The following is a 21,834-nucleotide window of genomic DNA, read 5'->3' on the forward strand; positions in this document are numbered from 1 at the left end:
GCTGGTGTGTTTCATTATATGTACTTAACAGATAGACTAACAGAGAAACACAGAAAAGAAAGATGCGTGAACATATATGAATGTGGTATATATCTGGCTCATTCATTTATATATACATATATGTACACACACATATACATATATCAATCATTGTTTACACTATTTTTTCAAACCTGGCTTTCACTGAAAACTGTATCTTAAACTTTTTTGTGTCATGAATTATTTTTGCAAAACATGATTTTAAATAAAGTATGTACAATTTTCTCTCATTTAGATGGTCCATAATTTATTTAGCCAACCCCATATTGTTGGGCATTTAGGTTGTTAAATTTTTAATAGCTGTTTAAATGATATGAACTTTTAGTGACATTAGAAATAAATAAGCCAAAAATCACACTGGAATTAAATTAGACTTAACTTGTAAATTATTTGAGGAATAGTGACATCCTTATAATATTAAACCTGCCCTTACACAAGCTTGGTACATCTATTTGCCTATTTATATTTTATATTACTCAACAAAGATGTGTAGTTTTCTTCACATAGTTTCAATAAATTTGTTTATGTTTATTTGTACCATGTGTCTTGGCTGTTATCTTGAAAATATTATATTTTCTAACTGGCTACTGCTGATATTAGGGAAACTATTAAATTTTGTAATGGGCCCTTAAGTCTTCCCTTTTATTTGTTTTATTACATTTTTATGACATCTATGAATAATAATACATTTGTCTGGTACTTTACAACATTTACATGTTACCATTTTTCATTTATTATTGCATGGCTAGAAAGTTTAGGACAACTGTTTTATAATAGCAGCGAAGGGGGTCATTATAGTGCTTTTTCTATGTTAATGGGAATTCCGCTAATGCTCTACCATTAGACAGGATGTTTTGCTCTCTGACTGAGATTGATTGCTTTGTGTTAGCAAAATATCCAAATATCCTTTTTTTCCTACTTTACGAAGAGTTGTAATAGGAATGGATGTTGAAGTGTGTTAAGCACCATTCTGACATCTCTCAAAGTGACTACAGAGCTTTTCTTCTTTGACCTATGATTGAGTATGTTTACAGGGTAGTATTATATAAGGGAAACTTATCAGTTGGTAGCATATTGTTGTTTGAATAAATCGCTGGATTTGAATTACTAGCATTTCATATGGATGTCTTATATCACTATTCATAAATTCGATTAATCTGTTTTATTTTCTTGTCCTATCTCTATCACTTTTAGTATCAAGCTTATCACATAATCAAGGCCTTAAAAAGTCCTGTAGGAAAGAAGTCTGTTAAACTCTGTAACCCTAGAATTCTCAAAATCATTTGATTATAAAATCTACTTTTTATATAACTTGTTAATATTAAGTTAAAAAGTCAAATGAAAGGGAGAAATATTTACAATATATATACCAAGACATATACTAAAAATTAATTTTAAAACCCTATAAATCAATGCGGAAAAGGGAAATTATCTCATAAGAAAATGGACAAAGAATCTGAATAATGGACAAAGGAAGAAATCTAAATATTTGAAAAGTTGCCCAGGCTTATTAGAATCAAACCATTTACAATTTTTTTAAATGAAAAATTTTTTGCTCTCCTGTTGAGAAAAATTAGGATAATTGAAAATATCTAAGATTGGCAAAGGTGTGGGGAAAGCAGTGTTTATAACTATAAAAGAGAAGAGCTATTTTGGACAGAAATTTAGCATTACTTATATAAAAAAAGAGAATATTGTTTATATGAGTTTCCTATTGCTTCTGTAACAAATTACCACAAACGTAGTGACTTAAAACAACATGAATTGATTATCTTACAGTTCTGGAGGTGAGGGGTCTTAAGCTGAAGATGCTGGAAGGGCTGGTCCCTTCTGGAGGCTGAAGGGGAGACTGTTCCTTGCTGCTCCCACTTTAGAGGTTGGCCGCATTGCTTGGCTCAAGGCCCCACAGCACATCAGCTGTGTCCACCCCCTGCTCTTGTCACCACATCACCACCACCTTCTTCTTCCGACCTTCTTGTCTCCCTCTTCTATGGACCCTTGTGATGGCATTTAGGACCCACTGGATAACCCAGGGTAATCTCCCCACTGCAAGACCCTTGACTTAATCACACCTACAGAGTCACCGTCACCATACGAAGTAAAATTCACAGGTTCCAGAGGTTAGGACGTGAGTATCTTTGGGGGGTGGAGGAGGCATGATTCAGCCTGCCATGCTGTTTGACCAAACAATTGTACTTCTAATTTGGCTCAGAGAAATATTTGCATATACGTAGTAAAGACGTATGCACAAGGATATTTGTATTGGAGAAAAGAGAGAAACTAATTAAACACTCAACAGTAGATACATGGCTAAATGAAATAGAGTACGACTATAGCCTAGAATACTACAAAGCATTAAATCAACAAGATTCAATGTATGTACTGGCATGAAATAGTCTTGTTTCACGAAGAAAAGTAAGTTTCCATTATCCATTTGTATTTAAAATATGACATATTTTATATGTGCATTTGTACAAATATAAATACACAGAAAAATTGCTGGACTAGATACAGCTCAAATTCTTCCAGCAGTTTTCTTTTGGGAGAGGACTGGGGCTGGAGTGGAAAGAAGGGTGACTTTATATTTTACCCTATATATTCTATACTATTTGAATTATTCGTAACACCAAAAATGCCATTATATGTTATTTGTATAATAAAAAATAAGTTTACGGGCTTCCCTGGTGGTGCAGTGGTTGAGAGTCTGCCTGCTGATGCAGGGGACACGGGATTGTGCCCTGGTCTGGGAAGATCCCACATGCCGCGGAGTGGCTGGGCCCGTGAGCCATGGCCGCTGGGCCTGCGCGTCCAGAGCCTGTGCTCCGCAACAGGAGAGGCCGCAACGGTGAGAGGCCTGCGTACCGCAAAAAAACCCACAGAAGTTTACTGTAAAAAATCCATAGGAAATAAATAGAAAATTCCAAGTAATTCTGTAAGAAGACAAAAAAAGGCCATGAAATTGTAAGCAAAACCATTCTTCAACTAAGGCAGGAAAAGTTATACTGGATTTATTTCAGTTTAGCTATAAAAGTGAAATAAAACTGCCAAAGCAGAGACTTAAAATGTACAGAGACTTACTACCATGCTCTGATTTATGTATTAACTAAAGATTTATTGTTAACTTTGAAAATGATGAGAAAATAAGGATGTGGTCCTTAAATACCCGAGTGCTGTGAACGCAGAAAAATTTGAGGCTACTTGAGGGGTCCTTGTGTACATGAAGCAATATCTCCCCTGTCACATGCAGTACAGTCTGATCCGTTCTGCTTCATCAGGCGGGGCGGGGGTGTGGGCAGCTGGGAGAAACGGGTGAAGGCAGTTCAAAAGGTACAAACTTCCTGCTATAAAAGAAAGAATCCTAGGGATGTAAGGGACAGTGTGTACAGTTAATAACACTGTATTGTGTATTTGAAAGCTGCTAAGAGAGTAAATCTTAAAAACAAAAAACAAGAAAAAAATTGTAACCATGCGTGGTGATGGATGCTAACCAGACTTACTGTGCTGATCGTTTTGCAATACATTTGTATGTATCGAATCAATACGTTGTACACTTGAACCTCGTATAATGTTATATGTCAATTATACCTCAAGTTAAAAAATGCTGTTTGAGACCCATGAATCAGTTGTATCCTGCAGATTGTAAACACTGGTCCACAGTTAAACTTCTTAGTGATGCCACGGGCTGTTATTGATCATGCTCGAGCCACCTTTAGAGACTCATCTGCATGTCGCCTGTGCACCTTCGGCTCAGACACACCACACCCTTTCATGCATCTGTGTCTTACAAACATTGTTCCTTTCTGGGATGGGCTTTTCTACCTCCTGGTCCATCTAGTGAAACACTCATCCTTGTGGCCCTTGTGTCACAGGGTTTCTCTTCCCTAGTTCCTACCTGGCCAGGTGGTTAGCTATGCCCTTTTAGGTGCTCTCCAGCCAGTGAAAATTTTAAACTTTCATTTCTGTTAATGGAGTCCACACACAGTTCAGAGCTACTAGGCTGAGAACAAAACACATGCCCACTCCCCCCAACTCCAGCTCTCCAGAAGCCACCGCTTACAAATTCTTCCATCATTCCTTTTAGATTTCATGCCTTATTGATAATGGATACACTGATGCTGCTATGTACTTCATTTTAGATGCTCTTGAAAGACTTCCTATTGTAGAGTGTGACTATTTATTTTTATTGCCCTCTTTTCTCCCCTAAGGTCCTCCCCCCATTATGGTCACATCAAAATTTTAGTTCAAATTCAGTATATACATGACTACGATTATAAACATTGGTTACCTTGGGTTATACTTTCTTGTTTGCATACCTTTAATTTTTTTCTGAAATTAACAAATACTTCCATTGTTTGTTTCCTTATAAGGTAAGCTTCTAGGCAAATATCCGAAAGAGGAGGTAACAATGGAGATACTTGGGAGAAGACATTCCACACAGAAGCAATTTCTCGTTCAAAGGCCCTGGGCTGATATTGTGCTGGAAGTGTTTCAGATACAGTGAGAAGGTCAGTGTGGGTGGACTGGAGTGACAACTGGAAGAGAAGTGACTGGGGTGTAGACTGTATAGTAGAAGAGATGAACCAGGCAAAATCATGTAGGGCCTTGCAGGCCATGGTGACAACTTTGGATTTTATTCTGAATATGATGGTTCCTAAAATTTATATGGAACCATAAGAGACCCAGAATTGCCCAAGCAATTCTTTTCCCGAAGAAAAAGAACAAAGCAGGAGGCATAACCCTCCCAGACTTCAGACAATACTACAAAGCTATAGTAATCAAAAGAGCATGGTATTGGCACAAAAACAGACATATGGATCAATAGAACAGAATAGAGAGCCCAGAAATAAACCCATACACCTATGTCAATTAATCTTGAATATGATGGGAAGCCAATGGAAGGTTCTGAACAGAGGGATGATGTGGTCAAACTGTTGTCTTAAAAAGGTCACTCAGACAGCTACAATGGGCAAAGACAGCACTGGAGCAAGGCTGTAAACAGCGAGGCCAAGTGAGAGGCTATTGCAATAGTCCAATGAAGATACGATGGTGGCTTGGACCAGGGTGACAGCAGTAGAGATGATATAAAGCATTTGAATTCTAGATATATTCTGAAAGTAGAATGGATAGAACTTGCTAATAGATTGGATGAGAGTGTGAGAGAAAGAGCCCATTAATTCCTATTTGCCCCTTTCTTTGTAACAGAGAAAAGAAAGTGAGGGATTAAGAAGTTCAGTGACTAGTGCCAGGCTCCACAGCCAGTTAGAAGAAAGCACCTATCATGTTGCCTGGTACATAGTAGGCACTCATTAAAAATGAGTTTTACTCCCTTTGTGGCAGAGATATCTAGACTTCAAATCCAGTGCTATTTTCAGAATTCTATCCCATTACTTCCATGAGTTACATCTCTATGTGATTATTTCTACCAACAATGATCAACTAACTAATCAGCCAACAAATTAACCAAGGGTATTTATGGGCTTTTGCTGTTTCCAGCGTTGTGGAAACAGACGAGGTAACACTGTTATAACGACATCATCAACCACAACAAACGTTTATTGAATGGCTGCCATCTGTTAGCTACTTTTCATACCTTATCTCATTGAATCCTTATAACAACCTGATGGGGACTATATTACTATTACCTCCATTTTACAGGTGAGGAAACAGACGCTCAGAGAAGAAAAAGTCATTCCTAGAGCCACACGCAGTGAATAGTTCAGCCAGGATTTGGACTCAGCTCATCTTAGAAAATATAATCCCTGTGTCAAAAGATCTTATGAAAGACATCAGTCTTCTTGGCAAGAAATGATCAATGAGCACTTACAAGAGGGTGAATAAATAAAGCGGTCTCTCTTTTGTGCTCTGGAAATCAGAAAAGGGAGAGACTGATCTCGAATGTAAGTTTGATTTTGAAATATGGGTCGTATTTAGACAGAGTGAGATGAAAGGAGAGGGAATCCTAGGTTGCGGCAGTGAAGTGATGTCTAATCAAAGGCCTGGCAGTTGAGATGATGCTACTGGGGGCGCAGGGAGACACAGACCCGGCTGTATTAACAGGTTCAGGCTGAGAAGTGGTAGCATAATTGGGCTACACCTCCGATTCCCCGTCCACCTGATGATACCCAAAACTTTCCTGGAGGAATCTTGTGTTCTCTAGGGTAGAGGCCCACTTAAGGCCTTTCTAGGTCCTTCCTTTTAGGGACTTTTCACCCTACGTCATAAAAAAATACTAAGATGCATTTAGTATTTAATCTCACATTAAATACATTTTATACATAAGTATACGTCACAGGATTTTGCAATGTCCCCATTTCAATCTCAGATTTTCTGAGGCCCTGTGTCAAGAGATGCTTCCTTCCAAAGTGAGGTGTGAGTTGGCTACACAGAACTAATAAAAGAAGGTTTCAATAGATCACAGTGTTTTGACTCTTGAACCTTTCACTTGCACTGAGGGTATGAAGGAGTCAGGCGATCGAAGATTAAGAGAGAATGTTTAGTGAGAACTGCTGCTGAGTCCCACCCACTCTGCCTTTAAGAGAGGATGGGGGACATTTGCACTTCACATCAAGTCTGGAGAGAAGGGGGCTTTAAGGAGACCACTCAGAGAGCTTAAACGCTTCCTGCACAATTTGAGTCACACAGTGGACTGGGATCTAACCTACACCCCAGAAATCTACAGGAGGAGAATACCAGGCTAGTCCCCTGACAGTAGAACTAGGGTAATTTACTGCACGGGTGGCCAATGATCTCAGAGCCTGTCTGGACAAAGGAGGCTCAGGTGTCTCCCGAGGAGCAGAGGTGACCTGCTGGCACGGCACACCTCGCTTAGGCTGTCTTAGACCTTGACCAAGTAAGTCATCCACGTGATGGGCAAGTGAATAGCTAGACCCTCAGGAGAAGGAGGAGAAAGCAACCTGCAGGGAAAGATCCCTGGGACTGGTGGAGGGTCTCCAAAGAGCTGATGTGAGCATCCCGATAAATGGTCAGCTTTTCAGTTCCTCTCTGATGCCGACTCCTGGTGACATGAGTCCGTCTGCCCCCTTTTCCGCCTTCCTCCCTTACCCCTTCAGCCAATGGTCATCCAAATAGGAAAGAAGGTTAATTGTGAAAACTATAAAAGGAAGTAGTAGTAACCACACGCTCCTCCCAACACACAGAATACATTTAAAGGGAACCAGAATAAAACCGCCTATGAACGCATCTCAAGAGTCATGGTCCACCAAAAGGTCATGTATATGAGTTGAATTTAGTTGACACACAATTGCATGTTGTTGACACCTGAATACTTGCTAAGTTTGATTTTGTAGAATTTTTTTCTCATATTTTGGAGACAACATCTTTTTAGTCTCATATCTTAAGTATTTTCATAGGGTCCTAAAAGGCTCATGTGTCCTATAGTACATAATGGGTAAAATGACCATGGACTGCATAGCTGGAAGATCTCTGGGCTTGGATTTTGCAGATGTGAGTTCAAGCCTGGCTCTAACATTGAGGTTTGTGACTCTGGGCAAGTCAGTTCTCTGGGCCCTGAAGCGAGGAGGCTGGACCAGTTGGCCTCTCCTGTCCTGACTGATTCTCACACTCATGTCTCTCGGATTTCATTGGTAGCTCGTGGATCCTGACATACAGTCAGCTTAAATAAATGTTTATTTGCTTAATGAATAAACCAGTGACAGCTGGTCCCAGCCAAGCCCTCCCGACTTTGCCTTTGTATCTCTTCGGAACAGGAGGGTAGCAGGTTGTCTTTGGGTCACAGGAGAGTCTGCTCCTCCCCCGAGGGATAGGCAAGCACGCAGACGCGGCTCCTACCTTGCTGAGGGTGCTGAGGGCTGCCTGGGCCGCCGTGAGCGCTGGCTCTGCCTTGGCCAGGTCTTCCTCGCAGTCCTCCTGCTTCTGCTTCACCTCTAGCGTGAGGAGGGCCACCTTCTGCGCCTCCTTGTCTGCGACGGCTTTCTCTCTGCTCGCCTTGTCTGTCTCTATGCCCACCACCTGAATCAGCTTGTCTGCGTCTGCATTCTTCTGTTTCAGGTCCACTTCCTGGGCAGCCAGCTTGGCTTTCAGATCATCCACCTGCAGCAGAGAAGCAGCAGGTTTATTCGGACATGACTGTGGGGGTCTGACCCTGCAGAGCAGAGAAGAATGCCGACTCCTGATGCAAAGGTGAAAAGCTGAGATCTCAGCTGGGACCAAGCTCCCTAACCTGGGAAAGAAAAGGAACCCTGGACTCCCTCTTCCTCTCCCCTCTGCAGTAAATGTGGTGGAAGATTCTAAGCAACACATGCCCTGACCTTTCTTTCTCCTTGATGCCCAAATGACATAGGCTGCTTCTCACTGACATTGGTGCCTATATCTTACAAAACCTCACATGCCTAACATAACACTTTGCACATAGTAGGCCCTTAATAAAAACCAGGCATTCTTTAATTGAAATTGGCCAATGTGGAACACACCAAGGATTTAGCAAACTATAAAAATGAGTGTCCACTGTGCATCCTGAAAGATGGAATATATGAACAGACAGTGACCAGACCATAAAAGTAGAACCAGCCCAGGAAACCAGACCATTATCTACAATAACCGGCTCAGGAAGCCAGCCTGCTACAGGTCATACTTGTAGGAAGTCAGATTACTGTCCAAGTAACAGTCCAGGAAGACGGACAACAACCTCTGTAACAATCAGCCCCAGATGGCCAGGACTTGATTAATAACTGACAACTTTCTTAATTTTGTCCCTGCTTCCAACGTAGGACCAATGAGAGAAATTCAAACACACACCCCTAACCAACCACACAGGGTGCCCTGCTCCCAGTCAGCCCTCCTCCAGCTTCCAAGGGCCAACAGCCTTCATCCAGGAACGTTCCCTTCTTCCCACTATCAAGCTTTCCCGCTCCTCTGCCTGCCTTTGTGTCTCTGCCAAAGTGCGAACAATGGTGGCTGATGCCCTTGCTAGAGCAGGCTCTGAACAAAGAGCCTCTAGGTGTTCTCATTTGGTTCGTCTTCATCTATTTCCACAATCCTTTTAAGAAATAGATGACCAGGTTGAAGTGGGACAGCAAGGATTCCGATGGTCCTGACCACCTGGGTTCCCTGCCCAGCCTCCATATCCATGTGCATTTGGAGGCAGTAATGAAGTGATGGGGATGTTGGCTCTCAGGAAACCTTCTATTTCCCTGATCAGCTAGGGAGGGATGAATGGTTTTCTATGTGTTCAGTAGACCGTGATGGTTCTCAGAATGTGGTCCTTGGACCAGAAACATCAGCATCACCTGAGTACTTGTTAGAAATGTAAATTCTCAGGCCCACTCTGGACCTACTGGATCGGAAACTCTGGCAATGGGGCCCTGAGATCTGTGTTTTAACAGGCCCTCTGGGTGAATCTGATGCCCGCCTAGGTTTGAGAATCACTGGCCTAAGTCATGGCTTTTTCACGTGCAAGGAGAAGACTCATCTATTTCTGGAAAGTGAAAAAGCCAATTGGACTTGCAATATGGCCCATAAACTTTACATTGCAGCATGACCTCTCGTCCCTCATTTTCCTGAAGTCTATCTCACGCAACAACCAAATATTACTTCAGAGCTCGTGGAACGCGTCAAACAGATCCCAGTGCTTTATGATACAAAAATAAAACGGAGGCTTAGAAGCTTCTGATAATCCCTTTTCATGGCAGGCCGAAAGAAAAGAAAATGAAGGCAGAAGAAAAAAAGAACGCTCTTTAATTTTGTGTATCCATAGAAACTGGAGACTGTGCATTAACCTCACATGAAGGCCTGCTCCCTAGAACTCGTCTTAGGTTCCCGCATTGGAAGGTTAATCCATTTCCACCTCCCGCTGTTCAGCTGCATGGAGTTATTTCTACAAGGACAAAGATGCAATTGTAAATCAAAATGGTTGGACCACATAATCACTCCAGTCAGCAAACACACCAGTAACTTTTTGTTCCTTTTTAAATCTTGGGAGATTTGAGAAAACTGAAGTGGGTTTTTGGTGTTGTTGTTGTTTGTTTTATGGATTGCAGATTTGGCTATGACCTCAGGCTCACATTACCGGCACTGTGGATGGGAGCTTTATAGCTCTTAAGCTGTGACGTGGAGTGACGTGAGGGTCCCACCAGTCAGAAGTAGGCTGCTCGCCACAAAGCTACAGAGAAAGCACAACTCAGGGTCATTTTATGGCTCTTATGTAGTAGAACAGGACATTGAAATAGGTTACTTAAATTTTTTGTCTTCCTTTTTTCCCTTATTCAAAGCATTTGAGCCATATTCTGGGTCTCTTCTTATTTAGACACTCCCACGCCTGGATAGGAGGATTAAGAGGGAAAGTGTCACCAATACTGATGAGACCCTTTCTCTCAGTCTTGCCGACCCCATGACTATTGACCATATGTGCCAGGTGGGGGGGATGCTGACTGAGTCCAGTGAGGACGGGATAGTGGTGAGAGACCCTCCCTTCTTTGAGGTCCAGGTACATGATGTTACGGAGAGAGGCCAAGCTTCTCAGGACCTCCCCCCAGAGCTCCAGAAGAAGGAGAAGGAATCCAGGATAATCAGTCGCCAAAAACACTCCACTGAGGAGTGGAAGCCTAGAGGTATCTTCCTTCTTGACTCAGAATCCATACAGTCACCCAACACTTTCTGATATGAATTTGGACTTCAAGCAGGCTTTCCTCTTAGATATAGATGTTTTCCATCTATAGTAGATATCTGTTAGGTTTGCCTGCCTAATAATAATAATTTTAAAAAACCCTATGTTTTGGTAACATAGCTTGATTTTCCTTTGAAGACCTTTCCTTCGCAAGTCTTTGTATTTTGGGTGAAGCTGACTTTGGTGGTTGTCATGGATCCTGGCTTGGCCAATGAGAGTATCCAAGTTACAGAGATTGGTTCAACTATGGGCAAACCAATGACCCCAAGAGGTCAATCAGTGCCAACCCAGGAACTTGGCTCAAAATACTGGTAAAGAAGCAAAGCAGACAGAATACTAATCTGGGGGTTGCCCGCTTGAACAGGGACATCTAGTGAATATGCAGCACCAGTCTTGTCCAAAGTAAACTCTATCCCTCACTTTTCAGTTATATGAATCAATCCACTTTTTTTTTGTTTTTTATTTTTAAATTTTATTTATTTTTTAAAAGATTTTTTTGATGTGGACCATCTTTAAAGTCTTTATTGAATTTATTACAATATTGCTTCTGTTTCATGCTTTTTTTGGTTTTTTGGCCATGAGGCATGTGGGATCTTAGCTCCCTGACCAGGGATCAAACCTGCACCCCATGCGCTGGAAGGTGGAGTCCTAACCACTGGACTGCCAGGGAAGTCCCAATCCACTTTTAAAAATTTTGTTTTGTTGTCTTGTCTAAACCAACATTAGTTGGATTTTGGTTAGTTGCCATCGAAAGGGACCTGATAAATATCTAATGCAGTCTCAAAATTTTCTCTCCTTTTCTCCTTCCCTCCCCTGCTGTATTTTCCATCTTTTCATCTTTTTTTTTTTTTCTTGTAGGGTGAATTTGAGTTAGTTTTTTTTTTTTCACTTGCAACCAAAGGGTCTTGAGAAATACATCATCATAAATTAACTGTCCACTTCAGGTGGCCTGAGATTGTTTTAAATCCCAAGATAAACTGAACTTAAGTTTCCAGATAGACAGATTTGTGGATTAAATCCTATCTGCAGGGAACTGGTAGTGGCCTACGGGCCACCATCTACGAATGCTTCTTCCGGCCAACAGACCCTCTTCCTCATGAACACACTGGAGTTAAGACACAGAAGCGAGGTCGCCAGTGAGAGAGGAAGGGAGGCCCCAGTCACAGTGGGGGGCTATGACTGTGTCACGAGAGAGAACTGACTACCTTCCAAAGACTGACTTTTTAACTTGAAGTGACCAAGTCAACCTGAAATGCAAAATTAAGAGATTTCTACTCTTAAAGGAAAAAAGATGGACCCAGAGCTAAGTTAAACTTAGTTACGGAAAAATAAAGTTATATTCTGACCAGATGAATCAAAGCATGAAATTATAAGTCTAAAGTTTATTAAATTTTAGATTACCATACGATTGTTAATTATTGTCATTATTACTACTTCCAATACTACTATTATTGCTAAATAAATTCAGGGTCTGTCTGAGCCTGAGCTGTGAGATCCATTTAGCCTACCCCTACCAGACTATGTACACCAAAAGCGGTCATAATTGGGTAGAAGGATACCGTAGAATATAATTCAAGTCATTACCCTTATACCAAGATTTATGGCGCTGTACTTCTGTGCTCTTCTACCAAAGGAATAATTCCAGATGAAGGGTTTATATCAGAGTTAGGCACCCCAGATACCATTTTTACAAGAAGGATCATCATTATATAACCATCAATAAGTTTGGAATACACATCAGGTGACAGAATTGCAAAAGACCCATTCTCTACCCACTCTCTGAATTTGTAGGTGATTTTAGAACCTGTTCATTTGCTTATTTGCCTATCCATCTATCATCTACCCATCTACCCATTTATAGAACACATTCTATGTGCAACCGAAACCTGATTTCTGCCCTTGAAGAACTGATAACAGTATGGCATGATATATGCAAGAGACGAAACATAATTCAAGGATTAATTCATGACATTGTTAATCAACCATACTTCAATTTTTAAGAAAAGGATGAATAATTCAAGGAACATAGAGAAAATAGAGAAGGAAATGTATACTGCTCAGAGCTTAGAGAGGGCTTCTGGGCAGGGAGCTATCAAATATTTTTAGATCCTGACAGTGACAAGTTGACAAGGTGGGGCATATATAAAGACACAGAGATGTGAGCAAGCTGTGGAGTTTGGGGGGAACTTCAAATAGTAGTGCTGGACTTCAGGGTAGTAGAAAAGAGGAAGAGGAGAGTGAAGCTATATGCAATTTAAAAAGTTCCAGAAAAGTTCAGAGAATCTGAACTGCAATGTCTAGATCATTAAGGCCTACTGAAGAGAATACTCAGACTTGTGGTTTGAACAAAGATCACGCTAAGAGCGGGAGAGAGGTTGGTCTGAAGATGTGCTGTCTAGCTTGGCAGCCACCAGCCACGTGTGGTTAATGAGCACTTAAAACGTGGCTTAAAATGTAGCAGTCTACTTAGTCTCTCTTGCTGTATTCTGGCAGCATTCCAGACTGCAAGCACTTAAAACGTGGCTTGTTCCAATTCAGATGCGCTGTAAGTGTAATCATACAAATGAGTTTTTGAAGCCTTGTAGAAAAAAAGGGAAAATATTTTATTAACAACTTTTTTTACATTGATTACATGTTAAAATGATAATATTTTGGATATACTGGGTTAAATAAAATGTTACTAAAATATGTGATAAAATTATATACTACTAAAATATATAATTAAAATAAAATTCACTTCATTTTTACTTTTTTTGGATGCAGCTACTAGAAAATTTAAATTTGCATCTATGTCTTGCAGGGTGTTTCTATTGGATAGTGCTGGTCTAGAGTGCTGTCAGAATACAGTCAGGGAGACTAAGTAGAATGTTATTAATTAATTAATTAATTCATTCATTCAACAAATATTTATTGAGTGCCTACTCTGTCCACGCACTGTTTTAGGCACTTGGGATACATCAGCAAACAAAACAGAGGGCTTCTGGGCAGGGAGCTATCACATATTTTTAGATCCTGACAGTGACAAGTTGACAAGGTGGGGCATATATAAAGACACAGAGATGTGAGCAAGCTGTGGAGTTTGGGGGGAACTTCAAATAGTAGTGCTGTTCTTATAGAGCTTGTATCCAACAGATGGAGATAGACAGCAAAACATAAATATAATGAATAAGTAAACTACATAATTTGTTAGAGGGGGCAAATCCTATGGGGAAAAGATAAAGTAGAGTAGAATAAGGGGATCAGGAGTGGTGTGGGGTTGCAATTTAAAATGGGGTCATCGGGTAGGATTCTTTGAGAAGGTGACATTTGAAGGAGATGAGGGAGGAAGCCTTCAGTGGATATTAGAGGGAAGAGCATCCCAGGGAGAGGAACAGCCAGTACAAAGGCCTGAAGTGTCTGAGGAAAGAGCAAAGAAGGGGTGAGGTTCGAGAGGAATGCCGTGGGGTTGGGACAGTAGGAGATGAGGTCTGAGAGCTAACAGGGCAGGGCTGGGGAGGAGCCTCATTGTAATGAGAGAAATAGAGGCCATCTCAGGGTTTTATGCAAAAAAGTGACATACCTGTGCTTTAAATTGATCCCTTCACTCTGGCCGCTCAGCTGATGATAGACTATTCAGGGGGCAAAAGTGGACGCAGACAAACTAGTTAAATGGTATCGTAGCTACCCAAGTAAAAGACGTCAGTGGCTCAGATCAGGATAGTAGCAGTGTAGGAGGTGCAGTGGGATTCTGGGCATGTTGGCAGTCAGAGCCAACAGTGATTTTCTGATGGACCGGCTATAGGCGGTGAGAGAAACAGAGGCATGAGCAGAGTAAAGGGTGACCTCAACGATTTTGGCTGATAGGTGATGCAAGAGGATGTGGGTGAAGCAGGCTTGGGATGGGGGAGACACTTGAGAGTTCAGTTTATCGAAATAATCTGGGTAAGAAGTGTCTAAAATGGGGGACACAGCAAGAAGAGTACCTCTGAGAGATACTTGGAAAACTTATAGAATGTATTAACGCTGAAATGTGGGAAGTGAGGGAAGGGGCGGAGTCTAAGATAACACTGCAGTTGCCGGGGTAGGTAACTGGGTAGATAGACATGTTATTCATTCAAGTAGAGAAGATAGAAGGAGAAGAAACAGACTGATGCCAGGACTCGGGAGGGTTCTCCACCGACTACTGCAAATAGAGCTGGATTCACCTCACGGTATAACTGGGCTTCTCCTTGTTAAACAGAGATTGCCTAAAACAGGAAAACAGACTCCCTTCATTGTCTGCCCAAAGCCCCAGGGTCTGTACAAGACAGAATACTGGACACTGCTCTGTGAGTGTCAGAGCACCCTTCCCATTGTTTGCTCCCCAGCAATTGTCCTTTGCACAGACTGACCAGCAATTCCCAGAGGATAAATGGGTAGGAGGTAGAACAGGGGCTGGTGGGGATACAGAATGTTCTGAGGGCACTGTAGGTTGGGGTAGACAGGAAGAGGAAGAGCTGAGAGATGGTAAAAAATAAACCTGGTAGTACTGCATTCTGGGATTCTATCTTTTGCTGTTTTCTAGACGTTCAGAGATTGAGAGAACAAGAAAGGGATTGGGGCAAGAAGATGCTACCTTTCTCCGACAAAGGTGGGCACCAGGTAAGCTGCTAGGGCCTGGACTGGGATCTATGTATCTCAACCTGCTCTGAACTGTAGCTCTAAGAAGGGGGTTTGGTCATGACACTAATGGAAAGAGAGTAGCATCACAGATAATTGTCACATACGATTTGTTGACAAACATCGAGTTTGAACAGATCTCACCATGCCGGGAGGTAAACAAAGGAAAAAAAATGTCTTTATATGAATACAGGACAAAGAAAGGAATAGCATCTAGAAGACTATGATGAGCAAAGCAGCTCTGAAAATGACCCATTACTGGATCTAGAAAAGATATCAGAAAAGCTATTCGACATCATCGGTAGAACGGTTTCTGTGATATAGTTGCAGAAAAATAGGCTGAAATAAAAAAGCAACGTTGGAAAGGGAAAAGGATGAGATGAGGAAGGTCTGTGGGGATATCGAAAATGTAATAGTGTAGTTAAAGTCTTCACTGGAAGCCTAAGAAGCAGAAGCAATATTGCCCACGATTAGATTAGTATTGTTGAGGATAAACTTGAAAAGTTCTCCTAGAATGTAGAGGAAAAGGCCAAAGGGATGGAAAGCAATGAGGGAGCAGATAACAGATATGGAGCACAAGGAACCCGTCTAGTTCATCATTGCTCCTGGAGGAGAGGCCCGACCAGATGAGCAAAAGCTGATAATAGAAGAAAAATTTCCCGAGCAGAAGAAATTCCATGTGTATAGATTGCAAGGGCTCATTGCATCCCACTAAGTGAACTGAAATCCTTTAGATACATTACGTCTATGAATCAAGAAACTGAAGTAGGGAGAAAGGGCAAGTCAGAAGGAGGAAGTTCAATAGAGCTATTCCAAAGGCAGAGCTCTGAGAAAGTGACAGTAAATGAAAGGCTTAGAAATCTAGAGGAACATGCGATGCCCAAGAATTAAATTGATTACAATTTTAGTTTAATTGTGCAAATGCATGAAATTTCATTGCCTTAATGAGAGGCCGGCTCTGCGGCTGGTAAGCAGAGCACAAAAAGGGGCCATTGAGGGACCAGCAATATTTGATGGGCATGAGCAGGGAAGAGAAGGTGCTAGAGCTGTCCCCAGCTCTCAAGGGAAGGACAGTAAATTAACTGAAATAGATTCGTTCCATTTGGAAGAGTAAGCAGAAAAACAAAACAAGGACAAGACAACAGGGGCCTTCTGATGGCCAACCACTTAGGAACATTTGAGGGAACGCATGATATGAGACAGGATTTGTTTAAGAAATTAGATTCCAATGGCTCTTTGACAGATTACACTGTAAGACACAAGAAACATAAGAAAATTGGTATAACCCTGCAACCATTTCTCCCAGCCATTCATCTCTTCGGGTTTTGATGATGAAAGGACTATGTGTTGGAGAGGAAAAGAAAGTAGAGGAAAAGGAAGAGGTGATAAACAGAAAGAGAGAAGAAGAGATTCAGGGGATTCCTGTACCAGTGAGAGGAAGCGCCAAACTGCAGCTGGGGATGTGCACTTCCACTGGAGAACTCGGCTGGGCTTCTGGTGAGGCAGGAAAGACAGGGCCGGGCCTTAGGCAGAGGGCAATATCACCTCCTTGTTTTGCTTTTTAATGAGGCCATGATGCATGGAGGAATGGCATCTAAAACAGAAACTGTAGCATCCGAACAAGAAACTCTGACCATGAAAACTGCAGACCATGCGCAACAAAAACGCACAGGTTGCTGATGACTCTGTACGACCTTTCACATGTGGCGCTTGACTAGTAAGGTAGAATTTAAGGGAAAACAGCTCTTAGAGTGCATGTATTGTGGCTTCAGGAGACGAATGGGCAGGACCGGGAGTTGATGCAACCTGGTGCCATCCAGGCCACACTTCAACCCTCCCCCAATGAATATTCCATCCTTAATCAAAAAGACCCCACCCATTCAAAGGGCTAAAAATAGGATAAAAGGAGGATCAAAAAACCCTGTGGCGGGCTTCCCTGGTGGCGCAGTTGTTGAGAGTCCGCCTGCCGACGCAGGGGACACGGGTTCGTGCCCCGGTCCGGGAAGATCCCACATGCCGCGGAGCGGCTGGGCCCGTGAGCCATGGCCGCTGAGCCTGCGCATCTGGAACCCGTGCTCCGCAACGGGAGAGGCCACAACAGTGAGAGGCCCGTGTACCGCAAAAAACAAAACAAAACAAAAAAAACCCTGTGGCGGGCCCCTCACTGTGAGGATGCCCGAACTCTTGAGTGTGTAACTTTCACTTCTGCACTGAATAAACTGCTTCTTTGCTCTCTTTGCTCCTCAGTGTGTGTGTGTGTTTTCCTTTGTGTTTTGTGTACCTTGCCCAAACTCTTTTGGATGAGTTCAGCAAGAACCCGGACCTCTGATAAAGCTGTTTGGGTATCGCCGGCACTGTCCTGATGGCATCGGGGCCTCTGGAGAGCAGTGTGTGGTTGGCAGACCGTGACTGTGGTCCTCCAGTCCTCTGGAAAGGGGCCGCCCCCACTACCTTCGAGCCCCCCGAAGGCAGGAGGACTGGAAGGACGTCGCTCACCTGGGCGGAGGTGCTGTGGAGCTTCAGCAGCCCGTTCTCCAGCCGCTCCATCTTGGACTTGAGCTCCCTTCTGTTCCTGCACAGCAGGCTCTGGTAGAGTCTGATGAACTCCAGGAATGATTTGGGGGTTGTGTAGTTGTAGCGCTGCTCATTGCTCAGATAGGACTGGGAGGTGTGGTTGACACTTGTGTGGACAAAAGCCATGAACTTGCTAATCGATGGCTTGATGGTGGGCTAGAATCAAAGGGCAGGAAATAAAGAGGTCATCTGGCCATGAAGACGGCAGGTGACTGCCCACCCGGTTTGTTGCTTCACCACATGGAAAGCTGTGCTCCAACAACCTGGAGTTGCCGGATGTGGGGTTCCTTGTACCCAGAGGTGGAGAGGAGCTTGAGGGGTGTGTCCTTTGCCCTCTCACCTCAATGTCCTCCGTGTTCTGCAGGAAGCGGAAGCTGACGGACTCCAGGGCTTGCTGCGGCCACTCATGGAACCAGTCGATGGCTGTGCAGTTCACGATGGCGGGGAACTTCCTGCTGCGGACCCTCAGCTTGGTCCCCACCGGGGAGAAACAGAGAGTCACCTGAGAAGGCAGAAGGGTGGGGAGAACCAAGAAGGTATCCAAGATGTACTTACAGAGAGACAGACATGGCCCTGGATTCTTCATTTCCCAGGAAATTGGGAAGCATATCAACAGAGACAAAAGTCCGTAAATGCTAGGCAGCCCTTCCAGCCAAGGGATTAGAAATGCTGGGACTTCAGGAGGCAAGAGGGAGGCCACTGCCCTTGAAGCATGTGAGAAGGGCATCCTTGCACAGGTGCTCAGGCTGAGAAGGGCCTTGCACCCTAACCACTCACTCCCAAGAGAATCAATAAGTACAGCTTATTGTGTCCAAAATATCCATAGAGGCTCCCATGGGCCATCTCTGGTCCTGTCTACCCCAGGCAGAGAATCCTTGTACCTTCAGTTGCCGTCGGACCCGCTCTATAAAGAACTTCCAGCAGTTCTCTCTGTTGTCAACAAGACCTTGGGTCTTGACTTCGTTCCTCACATTGCTTATGATGTTTTCAACCTCATCGTCAGAGTAGAGATCTGGGATCTCTCCTGGGAAGAATCGGAGCACAGATCCTTAATTATTATTTTTTACCAGATTGGCAAAGTTCTGAAAGTTAGATAAACTAGCGTATTAATGAGGCAGTATATAATGGAAAAAATCTTTAAAAATCTCCACTAAATATATAAAAATATGATGACCAATTAGAGTTTATCTTGGAAATGCAAGGATGGTTAAATATTAGAAAAATCTATGAGAATAATTCACTACATTAATGGATTAAAGAAGTAAAACGATACGACCGTCAAAACAGCTGCACAAAATTTCTGAAAATTTAGTTTGAGATTTCTTTTAACCAGATCATAGGTATTTGCCGCAGACCCAAAGCAAACATCATATCTGTTTACCAGTGAAATACTAAAATATTCTCTTTTGAATTAAGAACAAGACAAGCATGACTGCTATTCATGTTTTCTAGTCAACATTATACAAATGTCCTAGCTAACAAGTCAAGGAAAAGAAATAAAATTTATATGGATCGTTAAGGAAATAATAAAACTATTATCATCAAAATCTGATTTTCTAAATAGGAAATCTAAGAGAATATACACATAAACAATCAGAACTCATAAGTGTGTTAAACAACAAGCTTGCTGGATACAAAATCAATATTGGAAATAAAATGGCACTTTTGTACTTCAGCGAAAAAAAGAGTTATTTTATTTAGAATACCAGCAAAAACTATAAGACAGGCAGTAATAAATATATAAAAAGATGTGCAAGATCTTGATGTAAAAACTATAACATTACTGAAGGGCATAAATAAAATCCAAAATAAATGGAGAGAACTACTCTGCTCATGGGTGGATGACTCAGTATTACCAGTATCACAAAGATGCAATTCCCCCCCCCAAAATCAAATGGGTTTCTTTTTCAATCCTGACAATCATATTCTAAAATTTATATGGAAGAGCAAAGGGAAAGGAATGGCAATGATACTGTGAAGAATGGGAAGAAAGGATTTGTTCTATCAGAAATCAAGTCTCCTTATAAAGCTATGTTAGTTAAAACAATGTGAAACTGGTACTTGGGTAAATAAATAGAACAATGAGTGAAACACCTAGAAACGGACCCAGATGTAAACAGGAAATTCATATTCAAAATCAGTATGCTAAAAAAGGATGAACAAATCAATAAGTGATGTTAGGATAATTCAATACTAATATCAAAAAATAAAATTAGAATACCAAGCAAAAATACATTCCAGGTGGATTAAAGACATGAATATGAAACAGTAATATTTTATAGATAAAATACAAAAGATTATTTTTACGGTGTTGGATAGGACACAATTTCTGAAATAGAGCACAAAAAGCACGAGACATAAAAAGACTAAGTTTTACAAAATTTAAACGAAACCAGCATGACAAAATTCAGATACAGACTTCAAAAAAGACATTTATGACCTACATGATGAACAAAGGGTTAGTATCCAGAATATACAAAGGACTCTTACAAATCCATAAGAAAAAGAAAGAACCGAAGAGCAAAAGGGCAAACTGTATAAAAAAGCAACTAACATAAGGTGAATAGCCAATAAACACTTGAAAAGATGCTCCAGTGTCACAGGTAAGAAGGGAAAGGACAAAAATGAGATTCCATTTTATATCCTTTGGTAAAAACTGGTATGTCAGATAAACCAAGTGTTGGTGAGGTTAGGAGGAAACAGGTATTCAAGCAGAGAATAAATCTGTACAACTACTTGGGAGGGCAACAGGCACTTTTTAGTAAACTTGAAATGCACATACCAGACAATTTAACAATCTACATTTTGGGCACCTGTTGTAAAGCAACTCTGCTTGCACACATCAGATGTTTCTATTTTGCAACATTGTTCATAATTGCATGGGGGTTTGTTTTATTGCTTTCTGTTTCCAAACATGTTTTGTAAACAAATATAGAAAAACATAAAAGGAAAAAGTAAATGTGGGTGGTGAGAATGTGAAAACTGTGAGGGAGAGTCAGAAATTGAAAGACAGGATAGAATAGAGCAAAATTCTGAATTAAGAACCAGCTGGTGGGCCCCTAGCTCACATGGAAGAGTTGGCCTTGGAAAGGAAGAATGAAGAAAACTGCAAAGAAATGCAGACAGACTGGGAGCTTTAAAGGTGGTTGTGAGGCCGATAGTGAATGGCATTAAGTTTTCTCAAGGAGAGAAATGAGCTTAAGGGATGTAAGAATGAAGGAAGCACTGGTGCAGTTAAATCCTGGAACACTGGATAGGAGGTAAAGATGAATGTGGTTCACTCCAGGATATTCTATGGCTATCAGAAAAGCTCTTTCCTATTTCCAGGACAAGGCTTTAGGTAGGTGTTGAAGCTACGTGGACCTGAAGTCATATACAAGCTCCCCTTTGAAGTTCTGCACACCTGCGTGCTTCTTCCTTCCTCCATAACCAACAAAGAAATGTTAGCATCGTAGAAATGTTAGAGCGGGAAGAAGCCACTGGAGCCACTACCTGTTCTGTTTCCTGTGGACTTGGGTGAGGTCCTCCAAGGTGGGTGGTTTGGCAAATGGCCTCTAACTAATCTGAGTGATGGGAATTGTGATTCTTTTCACCACTGAAGCTGCTGCACTTCCTGGAACTACTGTATCTGGAGGAAACTCAACTTTCCAACAGATTTCTGGCCTTCACAGTCTGACAACACTAATCCAGCCAAGAGCTGGGTTAGAGTTTTATACTAATTAAACTTAATTGTTTAAATGGGAAAAATGAAAAAAATGAATTATCATGAAAATGATCATTTACTTTCTTCCCTTAATTGGACAAACTTGATTTAATTTCCATTCATTATTTCATAGCATGCATACAAAATAGCCAGTGCTATAAACTTGTCAAAATCAAGGTCTTACTAGTGGAAGAATCCATTTTAGCCTTATTTGATAAAAATAGGGGGTCAGAGAAAA

At 41.7% G+C, this 21,834-nt stretch overlaps 1 protein-coding gene across 1 annotated transcript in view; it reads right to left on the reverse strand.

The window, feature by feature from the left end:
- Nucleotides 1–21,834, reverse strand: part of DNAH9 (dynein axonemal heavy chain 9) — a 304,275-nt gene that overhangs the window by 86,385 nt on the left and 196,056 nt on the right. The window contains exons 46-49 of the mRNA XM_032616402.1: nucleotides 18,775–18,917; nucleotides 18,234–18,395; nucleotides 17,816–18,049; nucleotides 7,849–8,109 (exon numbers count right to left, since the gene is read on the reverse strand). Of these exons, the coding sequence (XP_032472293.1) occupies nucleotides 7,849–8,109; nucleotides 17,816–18,049; nucleotides 18,234–18,395; nucleotides 18,775–18,917 (800 nt within the window). The remainder of the gene's footprint in view (nucleotides 1–7,848; nucleotides 8,110–17,815; nucleotides 18,050–18,233; nucleotides 18,396–18,774; nucleotides 18,918–21,834) is intronic.

This window comes from Phocoena sinus, chromosome 20 (genome assembly GCF_008692025.1).
Source record: "Phocoena sinus isolate mPhoSin1 chromosome 20, mPhoSin1.pri, whole genome shotgun sequence".
NCBI classification, from domain to species: Eukaryota; Metazoa; Chordata; class Mammalia; order Artiodactyla; family Phocoenidae; genus Phocoena; species Phocoena sinus.